The sequence below is a fragment of the Cololabis saira genome, chromosome 8, assembly GCF_033807715.1.
Source record: "Cololabis saira isolate AMF1-May2022 chromosome 8, fColSai1.1, whole genome shotgun sequence".
Taxonomy (NCBI): domain Eukaryota; kingdom Metazoa; phylum Chordata; class Actinopteri; order Beloniformes; family Belonidae; genus Cololabis; species Cololabis saira.
Window position 1 is genome coordinate 9,326,575 of NC_084594.1, and position 22,944 is coordinate 9,349,518.

The 22,944-nt window shown below is 39.1% G+C and overlaps 1 protein-coding gene across 1 annotated transcript in view; it reads right to left on the bottom strand.

Annotated features, from left to right (window-relative positions):
• Nucleotides 1–15,648, bottom strand: part of LOC133448300 (dual specificity calcium/calmodulin-dependent 3',5'-cyclic nucleotide phosphodiesterase 1B-like) — a 39,207-nt gene extending 23,559 nt beyond the window's left edge. The window contains exons 1-5 of the mRNA XM_061726695.1: nucleotides 15,410–15,648; nucleotides 8,856–8,969; nucleotides 2,102–2,284; nucleotides 299–365; nucleotides 68–184 (exon numbers count right to left, since the gene is read on the bottom strand). Coding sequence (XP_061582679.1) covers nucleotides 68–184; nucleotides 299–365; nucleotides 2,102–2,284; nucleotides 8,856–8,969; nucleotides 15,410–15,462 — 534 coding nt within the window. The 5' untranslated portion in view covers nucleotides 15,463–15,648. The remainder of the gene's footprint in view (nucleotides 1–67; nucleotides 185–298; nucleotides 366–2,101; nucleotides 2,285–8,855; nucleotides 8,970–15,409) is intronic.
• Nucleotides 15,649–22,944: the final 7,296 nt, after the last annotated feature.

Below are 22,944 nucleotides of genomic sequence, written 5' to 3' on the forward strand. Positions count from 1 at the left end.
CTTCAAAAATCAACAATGAAAGAAGTGAACTACACAATTCTTCAACAAAGGTTTGGTGTTGAAAGACCTTGAAACGACTGTTGAGTTCATATCTGATGATCAACTCGAAGAACAGCGTTTGTAGTGCGTGATCAGAGCTGGCTGCATTCAGAGCAAACACATCAAAGTTCCAGCGGTCAACATCCTGCAGGGAGAAACAGGAAAGCGGCAGCATTACTGAGACAAACTTGAGCTGTGTGTGCAATATAGGATCCAAACATGCAAAACAGTGTGAGATTTATGAGCGGCAGAGCCTCACCCTGAGGCAGTTTACGACCGCTGCAGGTTGGTCTGGCATGGCCGCTGTGTAGGCCCTCTTGAACATCCTAGAATAATGCAAAGTTTATGTAAAGTTCACTTAAAGTTCAGGTGTTGACACTGTGCAGCAACCTCGCCTCAGAAACTGTTTATATAAATCCTCTGAAATCCCTGTCTGGTTTAGAGGGATGTTTTAAAGACGAAAAGAAAAAAAAAAGGAGGCTAATGTTTCACAGCCCACAAAACTGGCTGTGTTTTATGTGGTTGCAGAAGTATCAACATTGGATGAGCTCATATTAGAGTGAAAGCAGGTCAATCATTTACCATGGGGGATTTTAGAGCACAGAGATGATTGTCTGCTATTTTACAAGCATCATAAATGAAGGAATTGAATCGATGATTGTTTCCTTAGCCCTCCTACAGAGGCTTGTGTTGTTGTGTCCGTGCCAAAACTCACTGCAGGTTCCTTGTAATGCAATTTAAAGGAATGGCTTAAAGCAGCACTATGTAACTTTTCCACCAATAATATAATTTCATCATCATCATTGTGATGGTACATCAACTTCCAACAGGTTTAATGAACCTCTGTCATGGTCTGAGGGGTCTGTATCGCCTTCACTGGCACTATATAACTTTTTGGTGCATGGTAGGAACCCTGCCACACTAAAAACTACAAATTTTTACGGCTTTGACTGCTTTATGGCATACGTCACTTCCCCCTCCGTCCCGATTTGTAGTCCAGATGAAAATGGGCGGGGCGTGGAGCGCAGAGCTCCGCAGAAGCTGGTAACCCGTTGCTGCTGCAGCAGCTCCACATAACAGACGTGGGGAAAAGATCCTAATGGTTTAACTTTTCACCGCTTTCCTGCTCGGAGGCAGAACCACGGAGACCGAGTATCTTATATAACAGAGTAAAAGAGTGAAAGAGTCGTCGGCTCGCTTGGATCGCGGCTGTAACGAGTCCGACCAAACATAACCTTCCACACATGATCACAAACAAACACGCAGACCGGGGTCGGATCAAAACACGGGTTTTATTCCCCACTTCTCCAGCTAAACGCAGTTGCTGGCCAGCTCTCTGCGGTGCGATTAACCCCAATCTTCAGATAAAACTAGTTTGTTGAGGAAAAAATATTAACTCTATTTGTAGCTGCAGAGGAAAAAAATAATCTCACGAGGAAAACAAAAATATTGCTCACGCCTCGGAGCCTCTTCAGCATAATATAACAGTCAAAAAAAGAAAAGAAAAGTAAGAGGGATACAAAACATGTACTGTATGTTGCACTATTATACAAATTTATTGAAACACATGGTGAGTCAAACATTTACCAAAGCAGCTGCCAAACACTCCTAAACAAGGTAGTAAGACGTGGGTTGTGCAGAACTGCGGCAGTAAATCCTCATCGGAGCTCCACTCTTTGATAGGGATTTCATATGGATCCAACCCGTTAATAATCATTATTTTCTCCATATACCGCTCCCTGGCTTCCTTGTTTAAGGTATCCCGGTAAATTCCAGTTCCTTTCCAGCAGTTTAACATCTTTTTTTTTGCGTTCCGTCTGTTCACTTGGTGAAACAGAAAAGTAGTTTTGAAAGTCCATCCCGTCTTCATTCGCTATCAAAACAAATGCACGCGACGGGACAGGAGTTTTCCGGCAGTACGCGCTGGTGCTCATGGGAAACGTAGTGTTCTTCGTAGTGTAAAGCACTACCGCCAAAGGAGCCGCCAAACTCAACAAAAGCTGAAAGTTACATTGTGCTGCTTTAACCTTTAATAACATAACGAAAGCATGCACTGGTATACCTTTCCACAAATATCCCAGCTTGCACTGCATGCACGATGCTGCGAAACTTGGGCTTCTCATCTGAGCGTCGTACGGGCGGCCGTATCCTCTGAGTGAAGGTGGATGCCAACCAGTCGGTGACCTCTGACGGCACCCCGTCTGACTGCAGCTGCTGCAGATCGTCTTCAGAGTCCAGACATTGCCTGAGAGAGATATTGATTGTTAGATAGGATAGAGATGGAGAACCAACTAGACTGGAGAGTGTGAAATAAGCAGAGGTGTCAAAAGTATTCACATTCATTACTCAGGTAGAAGTATAGATACTAGAGTTTAAAAATACTCCTGTAGAAGTTGAAGTATCAACTCAAGTTTTTTACTCGAGGAAAAGTATAAAAGTACTGGTTTCAAAACTACTTAAATTATAAAAGTAAAAGTAATGTAAGGGGGAAAAAAGCCATTAAGGACAAAAGCCATTGAAAATGAATGCATCTTAGTATAATGTAAATATATTAAAGAACCATATATGTGTACTATTGAGCATTAACATGTGTTTCAGAGAGCAGGAGATATGATGACTAGTTGCCTATAAGTATTGTAATGGTGCAAAAAGTCAAACTTCAGAGGCATGTTATCATTTATCCTAACCTTTATTGGAATGTACATCCAAGTTTAGTTGCAGGAATCTGAGGGAACGGATGTAAGAACAAAACTGGACAAGAACATCTGAAACAACCACAACCAAGTGAAGAGAAAATCCGAAGTGCTCAGGGAATTGTTCAGAAAAAATCTTGAAGGTGCTCTTTGGTGTTGGGGAAAAAAACAATATCTAGTCAAAAAAGGGAGTCCAAGGCACACCCACGCGTTTCGGCGCAAGCCGAAACCACAACCAAATTCACTCTATCTGGATGGAGCAATTTAACTGGATAGTTTTTTTTAAAGGCCAAAATGAAATAGAGTAACAAAGCTGTTTTTAAAATGTAAGGAGTAAAAAGTACAGATAATTGCGTGAAAATGTAAGGAGTAAAAGTAAAAAGTCGTCTGAAAAATAATTACTCCAATGAAGTATAGATAACCAAAATTTCTACTTAACTAAGGTAACGAAGTATTTGTACTTCAAAAACGACTACAAAAACGAAGTATTTGTACTTCGTTACTTGACACCTCTGGAAATAAGAGTCAGTTTATTACATGATTGATCAATACTGTATAGCTGTGCATATTTGTCTCCACCCTCACCAGACACTTCTACTATGAAAGGACTGGAGGCAACAATGGGAGCCCCAGAGCTGCTTCTTCTTTGCTGACAGGGAGAATCACTGCTGTCTTACAAACTCCCCAGACAGCATCTGCTTCTCAGATGGAGGCGCACACAGATATTTTCTGAATTCACCATTGCTGGAGGTCTGAAGTCTTGTTCCAGTTCAACGTTTGCCTGTGTTGATATCTGACTTCTGGCTTTCAACGCTGTGACCTTGTTCCTTGTTCCTTGTGGTTTGTGTGCACTGATTACAGCTCACTTTGGACCACAGACTGTCTACAAAAGATCAATGCAGATACTTTATCTTAGATGTGCAGAAATGCATTAATGTTCAATGTCACAACATGACCTCTGACTCCTGACGACTCTCATTCAAACTTGTCGGCTTTCTGAAAATAATTACATTAAGAGGAAGATATTAAACTTCATGAAAAGTCTTTTTTTTTTAGATTCATGTATTGTTTTTCTAGGCCCTCTGATACACTGGGACCTGTCCAGGGTGTATCCTGTCCAGGGTGTATCGCTGCCTCTCGCCTGAAATTATCCTGGATAGGCTCCAGCAGACTCCTGTGAGCCTGAAAAGGATAAAGTGGGTATAGATCAGCCCCCGGGTCTCCCACTCAGAAGGCGCGCCGATTTTTTCCAGTGGCCAGCCGCGGTACTGCAACCAAAAATCCCATGCGGCCCAGAAAGCTTTTTTCCCATAGACCGCAATAGTAAAAGAGAAGCCTCTAAAACTGTTCACAGGACACCTCCAGCTGTAATCACCGGCTATTACTAATCTTTGTATTCTATATTTTTAAGTCATGGACTTTATATCTGTCAAAAATGTTTTATAACGGCCAGAAAAGTCAAAGAAAAGTCTCTTTCTGGGCGTGACGTCACGGCTGACGTCACAGCCGTGTCCGTGCATTCCACGGATGTTTATATTAATATATATTATGTAATTATATTATATTAATACATTAATAATATATGTAATACTATACATGTAATAATATACATTAATTAAGATATTATATTAATACTCGCGTCATTGCCCCGGGGCATGATGGGAGGCCCCAGAGCATCATGGGAGGTGACTCAACTGCGCATGCTCTATGGGCCGCTGTATGCGGAAGTAAACCCGGAAGTCAGAGATTTTTTCGGCTTATGCGCTGGCTGAGCAGAATGCATTGAAATGAATGGGCGGCCATTTTTGACGTCCCATCCAGTTTTATAATACATCCATGGTATAGATCAAGGATCGGCAACCCGCGTTTCTAGAGCCGCATGCGGCTCTTTAGCGCCGCCCTAGTGGCTCCTGGAGCTTTTTCAAAAATGTTTGACCTTTCTTTTCCTTTTTTTCTTCTTTTCTTTTTTCCTTTTTTCTTCTTTTTTCTCTTTTTTTCCTTTTTTTCTCTTTTTTTCTTTTTCTTCTTCTTTTCTTCTTTTTTCTTCTTTTTTTTCCTTTTTTCCCTCTTTTTTCTTCCTTTTTCCTTTTCTTTTTAATCTCGACATTTCGATTTTTTCTCGAAATTTCGACTTTTTTATCGACATTTCAACTTTTTTCTCAAAGTGCATAATGGAAAAAAAATCTGCCCCCAGTTATAACTAAGAAACATGCAGCATGTGTTGCCTTCATTCTAAGGTTTATACAAGACCTTTCATTTTTTGCGGCTCCAGACATATTAGTTTTTTGTGTTTTTGGTCCAAAACGGCTTTTTCAACATTTTGGGTTGCCGACCCCTGATATAGATAATGGATGGATGGATTGTTTTCTAGATCCAGGTACCTTCAACCAAGATGGAAAAAGCCAAAAGATGAGTTTAAGTGTTTAAATTATTTGATTCAAATTTTGTGCTTTTACAAGCCAGTGATTTGTGTAACACCTAGTGACTATAATCTGTGATTTGTACACAGGTTTCAACAAATAGAATGCTATGTATAGGAAAAGAGGTCAAGAAAAGGCCATAAAACATACAATCATGTGAAAAAAGAAAAGTACACCCTCTTTAGATTTAGATGAAAGTAGTAGTAGTAGACTACGACATTCAAATTTGACACTATGTCATGATCTTTTCTTCTCTCAGTTTTTACCCACAAAGGATCATCTCTTTCCATTTCACACAAAATGTCAAAATCTGTTGAAACTAAATCTAGGCCAAAATGAAGATGCAGTGTATAAAACAAACCACATTTTTAATAGCTTGCACTTTTCAATAGCTTGCAGACCGACTTTCAGTTCTTCAACAGCTCATTTAGTCTCTCACATGTTTGTTGATTTTTTTTCCAACTGTTCTTTGCAACATTTCTGCAGTTCTTTGAGTTTGTGAGTGTTTATTTATCCACTGCCCTCTTAAGGTTCTACCGCAGCATTTCAGCCGCTTTGAGGTTTGGACTTTTACTAGGACATTGCAACACTTAGATCCTTTCCTTTTCGTTTTTTTTGTTTTCTGCTGAGCTTGGGATCATGTCATGTTGCATGAAGAAGATTAAGTCAAGCTTTAGCTGTCAGGTAGATGGATTCATGTCACATGTGTTTAGAAGATATGCACACAGTGTAACATGTCACAATGTTGTTCATCTTAACTTCCTGAGACCCTGCATTCTCATATGAGGACATTACATTTCTGCTGTTCTGCGCCATATACTTCATTTGTACGAACATTGACCCATTGTCCTCATCCTGGACCCCCGCCTGCACCATCTAGTGGTCTCATAATGAAATTACACTCATTTGGGAAAAAACAAGATGGCTGAGATCTCAATGAAAGTCTTCTATGGCAGCTCCCGACAGAAATATGGACAAGGTTAAAATCCTAACCTAATTTTATGATTGAAACTAGTATATTTATGCACAATAACGTCTGCAGCTTCACATGGCATGTTTTTTGATATATTTGAGTAATATTAGCAAGCTACAACGTCTGTAAACATGAAGTACTCGTTTGAGGACATCAGGTCTATCTTCACTGCAAACACGTAAATTCTTTCCAAGAACATTTATCTTTATTTCTTGCCCAAATGTCCAATTTCTAGTCAAAATAAGTCTCATTACACTTAAAATACTTGTTTTTAGATTTCCATTTGTTTAAAGGAGCTGTATGTAAGAGCAATAATAAAACGAATCATAAAATGACCCCGATATGTCAACAGACATTTAAAAATCATGTTCATTTCAAATACTTATGTCACTGACAACAGCACTCAAGCCAGGATATTCCAGTTTAAAAAGAGGAGTTGCAGCCCTCAACTGATGGTTATGTTGTCATTTTTTGTTTTGGCCTGAAGCTCCACCCTCCACCTATCTCCCAATCACCAAGTCAGTATTGTTTCTGAAGCTCCACCCTCCACCTATCTCCCAATCACCAAGTCAGTATTGTTTCTGCATCCGGGTTGCCAGCTCGGCTCTAATTATGGCAGCCATGGCAGCCTACGTTCCTGCTGCATTCTGCAGCCTACCTGGCAACCTCTGGTCGGGGGGAGGAGGGGGAGGGTACACGCCGCTCAACAATATTTTGAAAGTGACTGCAGTACCAGTTTTGGCCATTTATTACAGACGGCTCCTTTAAAGCACATTTTCACTAGAAATAAGTAGAATTATCTGCCAGTGGAGCAAGTTTTTATAGGAAAGAAAACAATTGAAAATGATATATAAATATAAATTATATAGAGATATAACCTAATACCCTGTTTTTACTCTGTAGCACTTTATTTCATTCAAAATGCTGAGTATATTGCAAATAAAATGTATCATATTACAGGATGTGCAAGGATGCAGGGCAGGACCAAGAAAGGGAAATAGAGAAAAATAAACCCATTGTCCTCATGTGAGGCCATTGGATTTGACATAGTTCAACAGCACATAGGAAGCAAAAATTTAATTTCAACAAAAATTAGGTCCTACTGATCCCAAATAGTAAGGAGACATAAAAAATGCACATCAAACAAAAGCCCGGGTCTCAGGAGGTTTCTGAAATTCAATTCATCTCTTATTTTTCTTTTAATGCCTATATCCTGGTATGGAGAGGTCTTGGGCAGGACAGGGCGCTGAGATCTGAGTGAGTTTGACAAAAAACAAGTTGTAATTGCTTGATGTTTGGATCAGAGCACCTCCGAAACTGCAGGGCTTGGAGGTTTTTCTTGGTAAGAGGTGAATTTATGACACATGAAACGTTTCCAAGAAAGGACAACTAGTGAATCTGCAGCAGGTTCAAAAGCCCCAAAAGGAAGCAAAGTTTGTTAGGACAAAAGGAGAACCCTTATGCTGGCTTTGGCAGGAGTGTGTACACCGGGCATTTCAGCCTGTTGCACTTCAGGCTACAGAGAAACAAAGCAGTCAGAGCTCACCCTTCACTCTGTAAAAAAAATAAATAAATGGCGGGCTTTTATAAATCACATTTCTGTTTTGCATTTATCTGAGGCAGTACGGAAGAGTATTAGGGCCAGGCAAGAGAAAAAACATTTGAGAGTGGAAGATTTATTTTTTATTGTGCACTTCGAGAAAAAAGACGAAATGTCGAGAAAAAAGTCGAAATGTCGAGATTAATGTTGAAATACAATTTCGAGAAAAAAAGTCGAAATTTCGCCTTTTTCTCAACATTTCGACTTTTTTCTCGACATTTCGACTTTTTTCTCGAAATTATACTTCAACAATATTCTCGACATTTTGACTTTTTTCCCGACATTTATACTTTTTTCTTAAAATTTCGACTTTTTTCTCGACATTTCAACTTTTTTCTCGACATTTCAACTTTTTTCTTGAAGTGCATAATGAAAAAAAAACCTTCCTCCTCTAAAATATTATTTTTATTTTTCTCCTGCCTGGCCCTAATACTCTTCCGTAGAGGCAGAGATGGTACAACGAGAGGAAACGTGCGATACTCTGGGCAATGTTCTGTTGGGAAAATTGGTTTCCAAATTTGGTGTTATTTTAAACATTTCTTTGAAAGGTGCCATTTACTAAAATTTTGTTAGAGACCCATTACAGTAAATGTTCATGGCAACAGTGTCTGGGAAACGGCTTGCTTTAGCAGAATGGACTCATTCACGCCACAAATTTGTGGAGGGATGTTTTGAAGAACATGATCGTTTTATTTGACATCCAAGTTTCCCCGATTTAATCAAATCAAGCATCTGTGGGTTTGCAAATTACAAAACTGGATTAGTAGTGAAATAAGATCTTTCATTTTGTGGCTAATGTTCATTAAGAAGTTGTAGGAGTGGTCTTTAACACGCACGTTGTTGCCTTTAGAGTCATTTTAATCTCCTGTTTGTCAAAACAACATTTGAAGAAGTTGTTTTTTCCGCTCTGGTCACAATGTAGGTTTGTTAACTTCCTCATCATTTCTCGAAACCCTTAAAGTTTGTAACGATACAACTAATGAGTCTCCTACAGCTTTCATTCTGCATAAAAATATGTGACTCATTGTAAAAGTGTTATATTAGACTGTTTATTAGCTGTTATTAGCTGTTATTCAGTATCACAAAGAAAATCACATGGTGGATCCAAATAAATAAATGAAATACTGCACCTTGTCCCATCGAGGTATACGGCCTCTAGTAATGATGCTGTGTAATCTAGATTCTTCTTTATTTCCTCAAAATCGACATCTTTCTCTTCCAGCTGCTTCAGTATGCTCCTCAGCCTGAGAGAAAAACACAGTTACATTTGGATGTTATAGTTCTGAACCACATGAAAAGGACGATTATTGTGCAGAATTTACTCACAGCAACCACAACCCAGAAGAGTCAAAAGACAATCAGGACAGGAGTTAGAAATACCAAGAAGACCTATTTTCTTTCTTTCTTTTTTTTTGCTTTATAGACAGAGGTGTCAAGTAACGAAGTACAAATACTTTGTTACCTTACTTAAGTAGAAATTTTGGTTATCTATACTTCACTGGAGTAATTATTTTTCAGACGACTTTTTACTTTTACTCCTTACATTTTCACGCAATTATCTGTACTTTTTACTCCTTACATTTTAAAAACAGCCTCGTTACTCTATTTCATTTCAGCCTTTAATAAAAACTATCCAGTTAAATTGCTCCATCCGGATAGAGTGAATTTGGTTGTGGTTGTTTCAGATGTTCTTGTCCAGTTTTGTTCTTACATCCGTTCCCTCAGATTCCTGCAACTAAACTTGGATGTACATTCCAATAAAGGTTAGGATAAATGATAACATGCCTCTGAAGTTTGACTTTTTGCACCATTACAATACTTATAGGCAACTAGTCATCATATCTCCTGCTCTCTGAAACACATGTTAATGCTCAATAGTACACATATATGCTTCTTTAATATATTTGCATTATACTAAGATACATTCATTTTCAATGGCTTTTGTCCTTAATGGCTTTTTTTCCCCTTGCATTACTTTTACTTTTACTTTTATACCTAGTTTTATACCAGTACTTTTATACTTTTACTTGAGTAAAAAAATTGAGTTGATACTTCAACTTCTACAGGAGTATTTTTAAACTCTAGTATCTATACTTCTACCTGAGTAATGAATGTGAATACTTTTGACTCTTCTGTTTATAAAGCAGGTGTTAAATATATTTTATGATATTTTGCACTAGTTTCGTGATTCCTTGAACACTTTTATACACTGACATCATCAAGATTGAGCTTATAAAACAGGTTGAGACATACGAACAATAATGTCCCTTGTAAATGTTACGAAACAGTCACTAAAACAGTTCTTAAAAAAGGGGCATCGTTATTGTCAAGTTTTCAGTGAGAGGGAAAGTTCTCATATCGAGGATCTTATATAACAAGCGTTCAATTAAATTATAGTCAGTGAAAAAAAAAAATTCTGTCTTGAGTTTTGAGGGGAACATGTTGCTCATGTGTGGTTTTAAAACTTTTAATCACATTATGAGAAAGAACTGGCGTTAACGTGTGCATCTCCTGCAGAGTTGTGAGAGCAGAGACTTGGGGCGCGGGTCTCCTGCAGCAGATCCCACCGCCCGCGTGTTTATGTAATCTCAAACCAGGATTGAGGCCAAAATGCTTTCATTGGCTCAAAGAGCGATGATGACAAATCTCAGCCGTTGATTGAGAAAGAATCTTTCAGCTTGAATGTTAGATAGAAAAAGAAAACAGAAAAAGAGTGGACCAGGTGCTCGTTGTAAACTGGTGCTCTTGGATCGGACCCGGGAGACAATGTGGAAAAATAGAAGCTAAAGATCCAGGCACTCGAGACGAGGTGGATAAAAAGATAAAAAAGCCTTTATTAGAAGAGGCTGCCAACATGTTTGGGCCTATCTGGCCTTCATCAGGGCAAAAGCAACACAGATGAAAGGAAGCCATATAAATAACCACAGGTGGTAATGAGCACAGGTGAAAACTAGGGATGGGCGGTATGGACTAAAACATTTATCACGATCATTTCTGGCATTTATCCCGATAACGATAAAAAAAATAATTTTTCTTTCTTTCTTTCTTTCTTTCTTTCTTTCTTTCTTTCTTTCTTTCTTTCTTTCTTTCTTTCTTTCTTTCTTTCTTTCTTTCTTTCTTTCTTTCTTTCTTTCTTTCTTTCTTTCTTTCTTTCCTTCCTTCCTTCCTTCCTTCCTTCCTTCCTTCCTTCCTTCCTTCCTTCCTTCCTTCCTTCCTTCCTTCCTTCCTTCCTTAAATCTGGCTTTTCACAAAAAACGTCATCAACAGGAATTTATCATTTTTACCGCGAGATGACAAATTCTTTTTTTTTTTTTTTTTTTTTTTTTTTTTTTTTTACCTTGTCTGCACACATATTATTGATTGATACCATGACGGTAGAAACCAAAAGTGTATATATGTGCATTATTACTATATGTAATATATACATATATATACGCACACATATGCGTACACATACATAAATAAACACATACAAACCCAGTGTTTTTTTTTTTTTTTTTTTTTTTTTTTTTGGGGGGGGTGGGGGGGGGGTGACGACATCCACTGCCAATCCAGGAAGCAGGAACACACGGAGACACACGTCAAGCACTGGAAATCTGCAACAAAAAAAACCACAAACAAAGCACGAAACCGGCACGGAGCCATCCAAAACACGAACAGCAATCGACCTAAATCTTGAGATCTGATCGCAGTCTGAGCTAAGCTATCGCTACCGCTACCTAAACCCAAAAACTAGAGAGCCAGCATGCAGGTGAACAAGCCAGTGTGTATGTCTATGATCATGCATGTGTGTGTGTGTGTGTGTGTGTGTGTGTGTGTGTGTATGCATGTGACTAAATGACTATATGTGTGTGTGTATGTGTGTGTGTGTGTGTGTGTGTGTGTGTGTGTGTGTGTGGTGTGTGTGTGTGTGTGTGTGTGTGTGTGTGTGTGTAATAAACCAAACAAAGCTCCACCTGAAGTGTATCTATAGTGGGGGAGGGGGGGGGAGCAACCCCGCCACCCGCGAGACCAGAGGCCGACAAGGAAGAGCCCGGAACCCAGGCCACCGGCAACCCCACAGAGGGGAGAAGTAGGAGGGAGGCAACCCACCGCCTGCGAGGCCCCCCCCCACACCCGGCGGCGGCCGAGGGGGCCCGCGGGCGGGGCCCCCACGGCGCGGAAAGAAGCAGCCAGGGATCCCGCGGCGGCGGACCGCGACCCAGGCAATCCCCGGCCACCCGGTCCGGGCCGGACACGCGGCCAGGAGGCCCTCATCCTTCAGGCCAACGACCCCCACCCGGCAGGGGGCCAGCCTGCCCGGAGAGACAGAGCCGCCCCGGCCGCCGACGCGGGCAGGCGCACCCGTCCCCCACGAAAGTGGCCCTCCAAGACCAGAGGGGCGCCCCGCCGTAGAGGCAGCGGGGGGGACCGGAGACGGGCCCGGAGAGAGGGAACCCCCCAACAAGGCGACACCCGCGCAGGCCCGACAACGGAGGGCCCCAGACCCAGGCATCCCATTCATTCATCCATTCACCTATTCGATACCTATACTAATAATAATATAATATACTATACATAATAATAATAATAATACTAATAATAATACTAATAATAATAATAATAATAACCATCTTTGTATAAAATAATATTGATAAATTATTAAGTTTTTGATGTCCTGCCAATGGAGGCTCAAATCCTCCATGGCAGGACCCTTCCATACCGCATTCCCACCGACACAGACATACAATCACGCACCGTTTCCCCCTCCCCGGGGGGATCCAGCACCGCCAGAAGGCACCCCAGGCTGCACGGCGGGCCCCGCCAGGCCCGGGTAACCCAACCCACCCGTCCCAGGCCCAGGCCGGTGAGGGAACGCGGGTGATGTGGGACCCCCTCCCGCCCCTTGTGTTGAGTGCATGTGATTAATGCCATAAAAACAGGGAGGAGGGAGGGCCAAGTATCGATTGACACAGACCCCCCCCCCCTCCCGAACTACGTGTCCTTGTCAAATGTATTTATTAAGTGTTGAATGTGCAGTGTCTATTTTGCTGTTAAAACCGTGAGGCGGGGAGTGCCAGGCCCCGCGGGACAGTGCCCCCCCACGACCCGGACCCCCCGCCTTTCGCCTATGTGTGTATGAATCGTGTAGGGGGGGGCAAGAGGGGGAGCGGAGGCCGAAGCCAGGAAGCAGGACCAGCAAAGCCGGCCCTGATAAGACACCCGCGTCCCCCCACCGGCCGTCCAGTAGACGGGGGCCGGCCCCCCGAGCCGGGCAAGGGCCCCACCGTACCTCCAAGGGCGCCCCCGGCGCCGCCGGAGCCCCCAGACGGAGGGGGAAACGGTCCAACATCCTCCCATTCATACTGACAACATAAGACATAGATACCTGGGAATGGTGATGAGATGACAAATTCTTACCGTGGGGAATTTTTTTGACGGTATATCGTGAACGGTAAAATATCGCCCATTCCTAATAGGTCGTTTTGGTTTATTTGTCTATTGGTACATTATATGCCGTCCTTTGTCGGCTTGTCATGTTCTTTCCTTTTGATTTTGGTTTCATATTGTGTAGTGTTTTTTTCTTTTTCAGACCTGTCTTTACACAGGTTGTAGACATGTTTTGCTCATATGTACGGCGCTTTCTTTGTGTACTATATGGATGTTTTATTCCAATGATTATTGGTTGTGATGAGTTTAACTCCCCATACCATCTTAAAATGTTGCTACATGGTTCACCTGTGTGTTCGCCTTGATGAGTGATTGTTTTCACTAGGGATGGGTGATATTTTACCGTTCACAATAAACCGTCAAAAATATTCCCCACGGTAAGAATTTGTCATCTCGCGGTAAAAATGATAAATTGAGGAAATGAGCCAGAAAGAAAGAAGAAAGAAAGAAATGAGCCTGAAAGAAAGAAAGAAAGAAAGAAAGAAAGAAAGAAAGAAAGAAAGAAAGAAAGAAAGAAAGAAAGAAAGAAAGAAAGAAAGAAAGAAAGAAAGAAAGAAATGAGCCTGAAAGAAAGAAAGAAAGAAAGAAAGAAAGAAAGAAATGAGCCTGAAAGAAAGAAACAAAGAAAGAAAGAAAGAAAGAAAGAAATGAGCCTGAAAGAAAGAAAGAAAGAAAGAAAGAAAGAAAGAAAGAAAGAAAGAAAGAAAGAAAGAAATGAGCCTGAAAGAAAGAAAGAAAGAAAGAAAGAAAGAAAGAAAGAAAGAAAGAAAGAAAGAAAGAAAGAAAGAAAGAAAGAAAGAAAGAAAGAAAGAAATGAGCCTGAAAGAAAGAAAGAAAGAAAGCAAGCAAGCAAGCAAGCCAGAAAGATACATTTGTGTATAATTCTTTTACAGCAGTGTTTTGGGGGCTCCAAAGACTGAATGTGGTGATAGATTTATAGTTACAAAGGTGGAGTTGAATTGGTATTTTTTTTATCGTCATTTTTATCGTTATCGGGATAAATGCCAGAAATTATCGTGATAAATGTTTTAGTCCATACTGCCCATCCCTACGACCTATACACCAAGATTCATAGGAAACAAATGAAATCAATATCTTCGTTAAGGCCAGGCTCATTCAGGGCATCTAGACCATGGATCCAGAAAGAATGTTAGATAGTTTATATATATATATATATTCACAAGCAATAGAAATGAACATGTTTGTGCTGCACAGAATATTTTGGTGATCTGCCCGTATGGTGATCAAACTGCAAGGCCACATCGTGGAGCCAACTCCTGGGGATGAGACGCTCACAGCTTTTCAAGTGTTTATCACGCTGGCAAGGGCTTTCATAAGCTGTCGAGTCATAAAAATAGCATGCATCAGAATGCCACCGCTCACTTTCAATCTCAAGTAATCTTTCATGATAAGGCAGTCTTTTCTGGTTCCACTGTTTGGAGCTGGAGAAGCTCTGACATTTACAGGAAATTATACGTCAAGTATAATTGTGAGTGTGATATATTTTCTTTGTAACATTTTGTAATTGCAGAGTATCGTTTTCACTAACGCATTTTCACTGAATCAGCACGACATCCCAGGAAAGCAGCAGTTTAAAAATGTCTCGTTCTCAAACTTTTTTGAAATAAATTAAAAAAAAGAGAGATTGCAAAAAGAAACAACTATGATCAATGATCAGATTAAATCTAATAACAATACACAGATAATAGCAAAATTAATCTTTTAAATGTGACATTGCCGTATGAGAAATAAATCTAGCATGGGATATTTCCCCCGAAATGCTCAGTAAGTTTCAAGTCGTCGTCTGTGCAGACACTGATAGATGTGTGTGCTAACCAAAACAAAACCACATGACCTGCCACCTCTGCAGAAACACTTCCCTCCCACAGCAAACACATGGGCCAGAACAAGTGTTCACACAAACACAGCAACAAGAAAACTTTTCTAAACTGGACTCTCAGCAACACTAACCAAGATGTCGACCTTCTTTTAAAGTTGTTAGTGGCCAGATTCTCATTCTTTGTTCTGCAGAGATCATTATCTACTCAAATACTGTATCTAGTCTGCTCTACTTTTCAGTCACATGTTTCTCCTTCTGCAAAATAAGAATAATTTTCTTTTTAAATACCTGCAGAACTGAGAAATGCAACTTTGTAACAAAGAACAGTAGAAACGTATATGTAACCTTATCAAAGTCCTCCGGTCTGACTTATGTAGTTGCTAAATATGGTTAGTAATAGTCTTTATGTCTTACCTGGAGATGGGTATTTGCAGCTTTTTTTTCCGGATTCGCACCAGTTCAGCCATTCCACATCCACGCTGTGCTCTGCTGGACCCCAGAGTTGAATACAAATAAATAAATAAATAAAACTAAAACAAACAAAACCAAACAAAAAAACAACGAGGTGAGAAAACAGACACCTCTTATCTTTTTTTCCTTTTTTTTTTTTTTACAGAGGAGAAAAGCTGAAAAGTTGTTCAAACTACAAACGCAAACTTTATGTGTCCTGAGATAGTTTCTACAGCTTTCCCACCCACTTCTGGGGGACTTACTCCACTGCTCTCTGATTGGTTAGCCGGGCACAAACTGTGTCTGTGTGTGTGTGTGTGTGTGTGTGTGTGTGTGTGTGTGTGTGTGTGTGTGTGTGTGTGTGTGTGTGTGTGTGTGTGTGTGTGTGTGTGTGAGAGAGAGTTCTGTCTTTGTCGGTGAGTGTTTGTGTATGTGTGTACCCTTGTTGTGTGAAGTGAGGGAGAGTTGACCTCACCCGCTGATGAAGTGTTGACTGCAATGCTTTCAAGCCGTGTGTACTTAAATCCCAAATGTAAAATGTTCCAACCCAGCAGGAAATAAAGGAACAGAGAGACTTTTTCACTGAAACAAACCTGAGGCCCCCAAACCAAAATATATGAACAAAACTTGTCCACGAAAAAACCCTCCAAGGCAACCTGGTAGTTGCATAGAAAATGTTTGTCATTTAGTGAAACAATTTCAATCAGAAAATCATATTTTGTTTATTCGTTTATTTTTTGGGGGGGGGGATTCTGGATTCTGGTATGTGTGTTCAACAGGGCAGTTGCTAGGAATTCTGGGCCCCCTTAAAGAATATTGCCGTGGGCCCTTTTTTTTTTATTGCTGTAACAACAACAAATCTAACAAAACCTTTTTTGTTGTTTTTGGCTACTCGCAATAACACATCTTTACAAGACCACATTGAACACATCATGATAACGTAATTGACGTTCATTTGATGCTCATAATTACTGATTAGGCTAAAAAAAATAAAAATTACTGATTAGGCTTGAATGCGTCATAATACAATCCACTGCATGTCGAATGATACTAGCAAAACAAGAATATTTAAAGTGTATTTCAAATGCTTTATTGCAGCAAATTTGCTGCAGAACAAAGAAAATGCTACAGTTTGTCTGGGCTACCTCACCCACCAGATAATCCGCCGTCGATTTAACGCGGAACCATAACTCAGGCTTAACGCGCATTTGTCAGTTTTCTTTTCGTCTTTTCAACTGAGCATGCAAACACATAAACTGAGAGTGCAATGCATGCTGATGCACCCTCGTAGAACTGGGCCTGCCCGGATTTGTGCTTTTTGGAGGGCATGATAGCTTTCCACCATCTAGCTACTGCACATTTAGTCCAGCTGTGCTCTCACGTTCACGCAGCGAGCTGCTCACTCGCACAGAGCTGGGTGGACCAAACCATTTTTAAGAAGGGAAGGGGCAAAGGGAATTATCGAAGTGATTAGAGAATATTGTGTGACGTTCATTAGTATGAGTATATATTGTGTATTACGTATGCATAATCATTTTTTCATAGGTTACTGGGGGGCCCTGTGTGGGCTGTGGGCCCTTATAATTGTCACCACCTTTCCCCCCTATACGACGGCGCTGGTGTTCAAATAAAAGAAACCCGCTATGACCTGAAGGGGAAACTCATGTTTGAGATGACGACAGTAAGAACTAATATTAAAAAGAGATGTACATCAATTAAGGCTAGAGAAATTTGGAATAGTTGTGACAACGACCTAAAAATGTGCAGCTCTATCTTCAAGTTTAAGGAAATGTTTAAAGAAAATACTGTAAATAAATATAAAACACTATAATTATAAAGTATATTATCAAAAACATTCTAGAATGTGAAACGTCAATTTTATATTTTGTCTTATTTATTTTTGTCTTCTTTATCTATTGTTTGTGAAAAAATTAAAAGTTTTGTATCAGCCTTATAATGAAGGCAACACATGCTGCATGTTTCTATATTAGTTATAACTGGGGGAAGACTTTTTTTTTTCATTATGCACTTTGAGAAAAAAGTCAAAATGTTGAGAAAAAAGTCAAAATTTAGAGAAAAAAGTCGAAATGTCATGATTAATGTTGAAGTACAATCTTGATAAAAAAAGTCGAAATGTCGAGAAAAAAGTCGAAATTTCGAGAAAAAAGTCAAAATTTCAAGAAAAAAGTCGAAATGTCATGATTAATGTTGAAGTACAATCTTGATAAAAAAGTCGAAATGTCGAGAAAAAAATCTAAATGTCAAGATTAAAAGCGAAAGGAAAACGGAAGAAAAAAAGGAAAAAAAGAAGAAAAAAGGAAAAAAAAGGTCAAACATTTTTGAAAAAGCTCCAGGAGCCACTAGGGCAGCGCTAAAGAGCCGCATGCGGCTCTAGAGCCGCGGGTTGCCGACCCCTGAGCTACGGCTTCAGCCTACACCTTTTCGGCAAAATAAATATTTATTTCACCTTTTCATCTTGTTTTGTAAAAAAAAGTGTTTACAAGCCGAAATAAAGATTCATTCATATTAATAGGTAACAAGCTTTAAGATTCACCCATCCAGCCCATCCTCTGATAGCGACAAGAATAAATGTCAGAGTGTTTTGAGAGCAGTAACGAAGGTATGTCTAGCTAATAAAAATTAATTTTTCTACTTTTTGACGGCCCATAAAAGGGACCCAAACACAATTGTAAGAGATCAGTGGAGACAGCTGAAGTTTGTGAACACTTTTGCAGTTTTATGTCCTAAATCTATTCCTTTATTTATAGAGTATTGTGAGAGCTATGCAGTAGCGCGGCTTGGGAAAACCCCTGCCTGCTGTCCGTCTCCCTGCTTGCCTGATGGGTCAGACTGACTCTCATGCTCCCATGCTCTTTGACATGGGGCAACATGTTGTAAAAACTAAAAGAAGTGACATTTCAAAATGTGATTCTGCATCTCCTGTGCCACTTATACTTTAGCACTTGTAGTAGCAGTTTAACGCATAGATTACAGGAACAAGCAGAGCTGGGTAGAGTAGCCAAAAATTGTACTCAAGTAAAAGTATTGTTACTTCAGAATAATATGACTCAAGTAGAAGTAAAAAGTAGTCATCCAAATAATTAAAGTAAGTAAAAGTAAAAAAGTACTTGGTGAAAAAACTACTCAAGTACTGGGTAACTGTTGAGTAACGTCTGATTTATTTTTTTAACTCAACCATTCAAACAGACAAAAGTACAAAATAATCATCTTCAGGCAAATTAAATCAATATATTAATAAGATAAATAAAAATGAATAAAAATAGCTTAAATTAAAATAATAAAGTAAATTCAAGTACTTTAATAAATAAATAAAATAATAACAGAATAAAAAAAATAAATTAAGCAAAAGTAGCACAAAATTTCAAGCCTTTATACTTTTCTTTTTTAACCAGGCAGAACTAGAACAAGCCCATGAACTCATAGAAACTCTGTGTGTGTTTGAGTCTGTGTAAATGTGACAAAACATGCAAAAACAAACATTTTTTCCCAAAGTATCACCAAGTGATGTCATGAGATTGACGCGTACGCGGATAAAGGGATTAAAGAAAAGTAACAACTCAACGTAGCCTAATGTAGCGGAGTAAGAGTAACAGTTTCTTCTTCACAAATCTACTCAAGTAAAAATAAAAAGTATAGTGATTCAAAACTACTCCTAGTACAACATTTCCCAAACTTACTCAAGTAAATGTAACGGAGTAAATGTAACTCGTTACTACCCACCTCTGGGTACAAGATGGGTGTTTTCAATTCCCGGGCTGACCAACTACTTGCACTCAAAACTGGTGCTTGTTTTTTCTCCCACTCATCGGCAACAGGATCATCCCAGACTCTCTGATGATGATCAGCGCTTACCTGACATCTAACCTCTCACTGGCCAGAAACCATTTTTACCCAGTGACTCAACACATTCAGATGGACGAATCGGACTTTATGGTCTTCATAAATCATGCCTGAGTGATGTGACTCTACATGGGAACCAGACCTAAGAGAAAATGAGGGCGCTGAAAGGCAGTGATTCACTCTTTAACTGCAATCAAGTGTAAACGCTTCCTGATTAAATACAACAGTCAAATGGCCAGAAAGTTGTGTACGCTGTCACAGGAATCCTTAGTCAAATATATGGAATGAAATAGAAGATTGTTTAATTTAGGTTAAAGCAGGGGTCGGCAACCCGCGGCTCTAGAGCCGCATGCGGCTCTTTAGCGCCGCCCTGGTGGCTCCTGGAGCTTTTTCAAAAATGTTTGACCTTTTTTTTCCTTTTTTCTTCTTTTTTTCCTTTTTTTCTTCTTTTTTCCTTTTTTTCTCTTTTTTCTTCCTTTTTCCTTTCCTTTTCAATCTTGACATTTAGACTTTTTTATCGAAATTTGGACTTTTCTAAACATTTAGACTTTTTTCTCGAGATTGTACTTCAACATTAATCTCGACATTTAGACTTTTTTCCCGAAATTTTTACTTTTTTCTTGACATTTCGGCTTTTTTCACAAAATTTTGTCTATTTCCTTGACATTTCGACTTTTTTCTCAACATTTCAACTTTTTTTCTCGACATTTTGACTTTTCTCTCGACATTTCAACTTTTTTCTCAAGATTGTACTTCAACATTAATCTCAACATTTTTACTTTATTCTCAAAAGTTTGACTTTTTTCTCGACATTTTTACTTTTTTTTCGAAGTGCATAATGAAAAAAAAAATCTCCCCCCAGTTATAACTAATATAGAAACATGCCGCATGTGTTGCCTTCATTCTAAGGCTTATACAAGACTTTTCATTTTTTGCGGCTCCAGACATATTTGTTTTTTGTGTTTTTGGTCCAATATGGCTCTTTCAACATGTTGGGTTGCCGACCCCTGGGTTAAAGGGATATTCTCTGGCATATTTGTTCAGGTTCTCCTGCAATATTTAGTTGGACAGATCCTTTAATACATGTTGACGTGGTGGGAATATTCCTGCAAAATCAAATGATTTTCATACATTTTGATAATATATACATATATTTAATATTATTCTGATCTAAGCTAAACAAGAACTGTTTTACTCACAATCCATCTATTATCTAGTTCTGTTTCTCCCTAAGGGGTCACAGGGGTTCCTCTGGAGTCTATCCCAGCTCTCCAAAGACAAAAAGCAGAGGTGGATAGGTGGCCAGTCTCTCACATAGTCACTTAATTATCTAACTAAATAGTAACACATTTATAAAAAAGAAAGTCTCTTTCTTTCATATAATGGGTCTGAACTGAGAGCTTGCAGATGGAAGTCTGCTGATGTAGCAGCAGCTCAGCCTGACCAGTGAGAGTTTGATCGTCTTCAGGCAAAAATCACAACCACCAACTTCAAATGTATCGTGGTAAAATGACAGCCGTCTAGATGAAAAGATGCTGAGACAAGAAGCCCCCTTAAACAAAAATCAGCCTGATTGTCGTTGCCTTCCAGTTCTCTCTGTTTAGAGTTGCAAAAAATAAAATGCACATTGAACTAGAACTGATGAATTCCAGTTAATTTTAAATTTAGATTTACTCAAACGATTACCATTAAATAAAAAGCATTAAAGGACACGGTCACACAGAATATATTTTATTACATACATTTTTACATTTACTGTATATAAGCAGAGAATGATTTTAGAGTATGATCAGTGGAAGTGGGTGGAATGAAGATGCTGGTTTGACAGCTGTCAAAAATGCCATCAAGCTTATCCCACAAGTATTATGTTATTAGGCTTAACAGACTTAACTGCACGTTTATTTCCTAACAGCAACAGAGACAATTTCCCATCAGGAAAACCTTACCCTTGTAAAGGTAACATTTAAATATGTAGCTTGGTGGCTGAGACAAGAGTGAGATATTTCCAGAGTCAAGGAAAGGATCAGACCACGTTTTTGTTCAGACATTCATGTTGAAATGACGATGGCTTCAAGAATTTTGGCAAGCCATTTAATCCAGCATAGTTTATTTCAGTTTTCCTAGAGAAGGTTTACTCATCATTTCCCAGATTTAAATCCATCTATGACGCATGAGTGTCACATATCCAAATCAGTGTGTCCCGGAATTAATTGGATGATTAAAAACATCAGTCTGGCAGTTCTAACCTCACCTGGTAAATATAATTGGTTCACTCAACCAGAGGTGTCAAGTAACGAAGTACAAATACTTCGTTACCTTACTTAAGTAGAAATTTTGGTTATCTATACTTCAGTAGAGTAATTATTTTTCAGACGACTTTTTACTTTTACTCCTTACATTTTCACACAATTATCTGTACTTTTTACTCCTTACATTTTAAAAACAGCCTCTTTCTCTATTTCATTTCGGCCTTTAAAAAAAACTATCCAGTTAAATTGCTCCATCCGGATAGAGTGAATTTGGTTGTGGTTGTTTCAGATGTTCTTGTCCAGTTTTGTTCTTACATCCGTTCCCTCAGATTCCTGCAACTAAACTTGGATGTACATTCCAATAAAGGTTAGGATAAATGATAACATGCCTCTGAAGTTTGACTTTTTGCACCATTACAATACTTATAGGCAACTAGTCATCATATCTCCTGCTCTCTGAAACACATGTTAATGCTCAATAGTACACATATATGGTTCTTTAATATATTTGCATTATACTAAGATACATTCATTTTCAATGGCTTTTGTCCTTAATGGCTTTTTTCCCCCTTACATTACTTTTACTTTTATACTATCTGAAACCAGTACTTTTATGCTTTTACTTGAGTAAAAAACTTGAGTTGATACTTCAACTTCTACAGGAGTATTTTTAAACTCTAGTATCTATACTTCTACCTGAGTAATGAATGTGAATACTTTTGACACCTCTGCTCTTGCCTTTCCTTTTTCTAACATGTTTGCATTTGTTGGTGTAGGAGAGAAATACAATGAGTTTGTCTTTATTTGTTACTGTTCATCAAATACCTGTGGCTGTTTTGATGCGTGTCTAGTTTATGTTCTTTATTGATCACATACATGTAGCCTCCTGAGTCCTTTGCAGAATGCCATATATTTGTGTGTGGGTGATCTTGAGTGCTACACAAGTCAGCAGAAGAAGCTCTGCATCAACAACACAATCAGCAGAGTATTTATATCAGAAGTTTCCACCATGAACTGTCCTCAGAGTCTTGAGTTGAGATGCTCAGCGGAGCTGCAGAGGAACACTTCAATCGCATGCAAAGCACACACATGCAGAAAAGACACAACAACTATTAATAACAGCGTTATTTCAAGTTATGCACAATTCATTTACTTTTCTCAGACACAAAAAATACCAACACCTCTATGCTGCGTGACAAACTCCCAAAATAATCATGCGTTACCTTACAAAAACGCACTTAAACTACATGCAATAATGGAGTAATCAGAAATATCTTAGAATTACTTACATTTAGTAGTAGGCTTCTTATTATTTAATAACTTTAGTTGCTGCCATTTTATACAGGTAGCATGTGCATTGGCTTTGTTCCCAATTTTAAGATGTGAAAC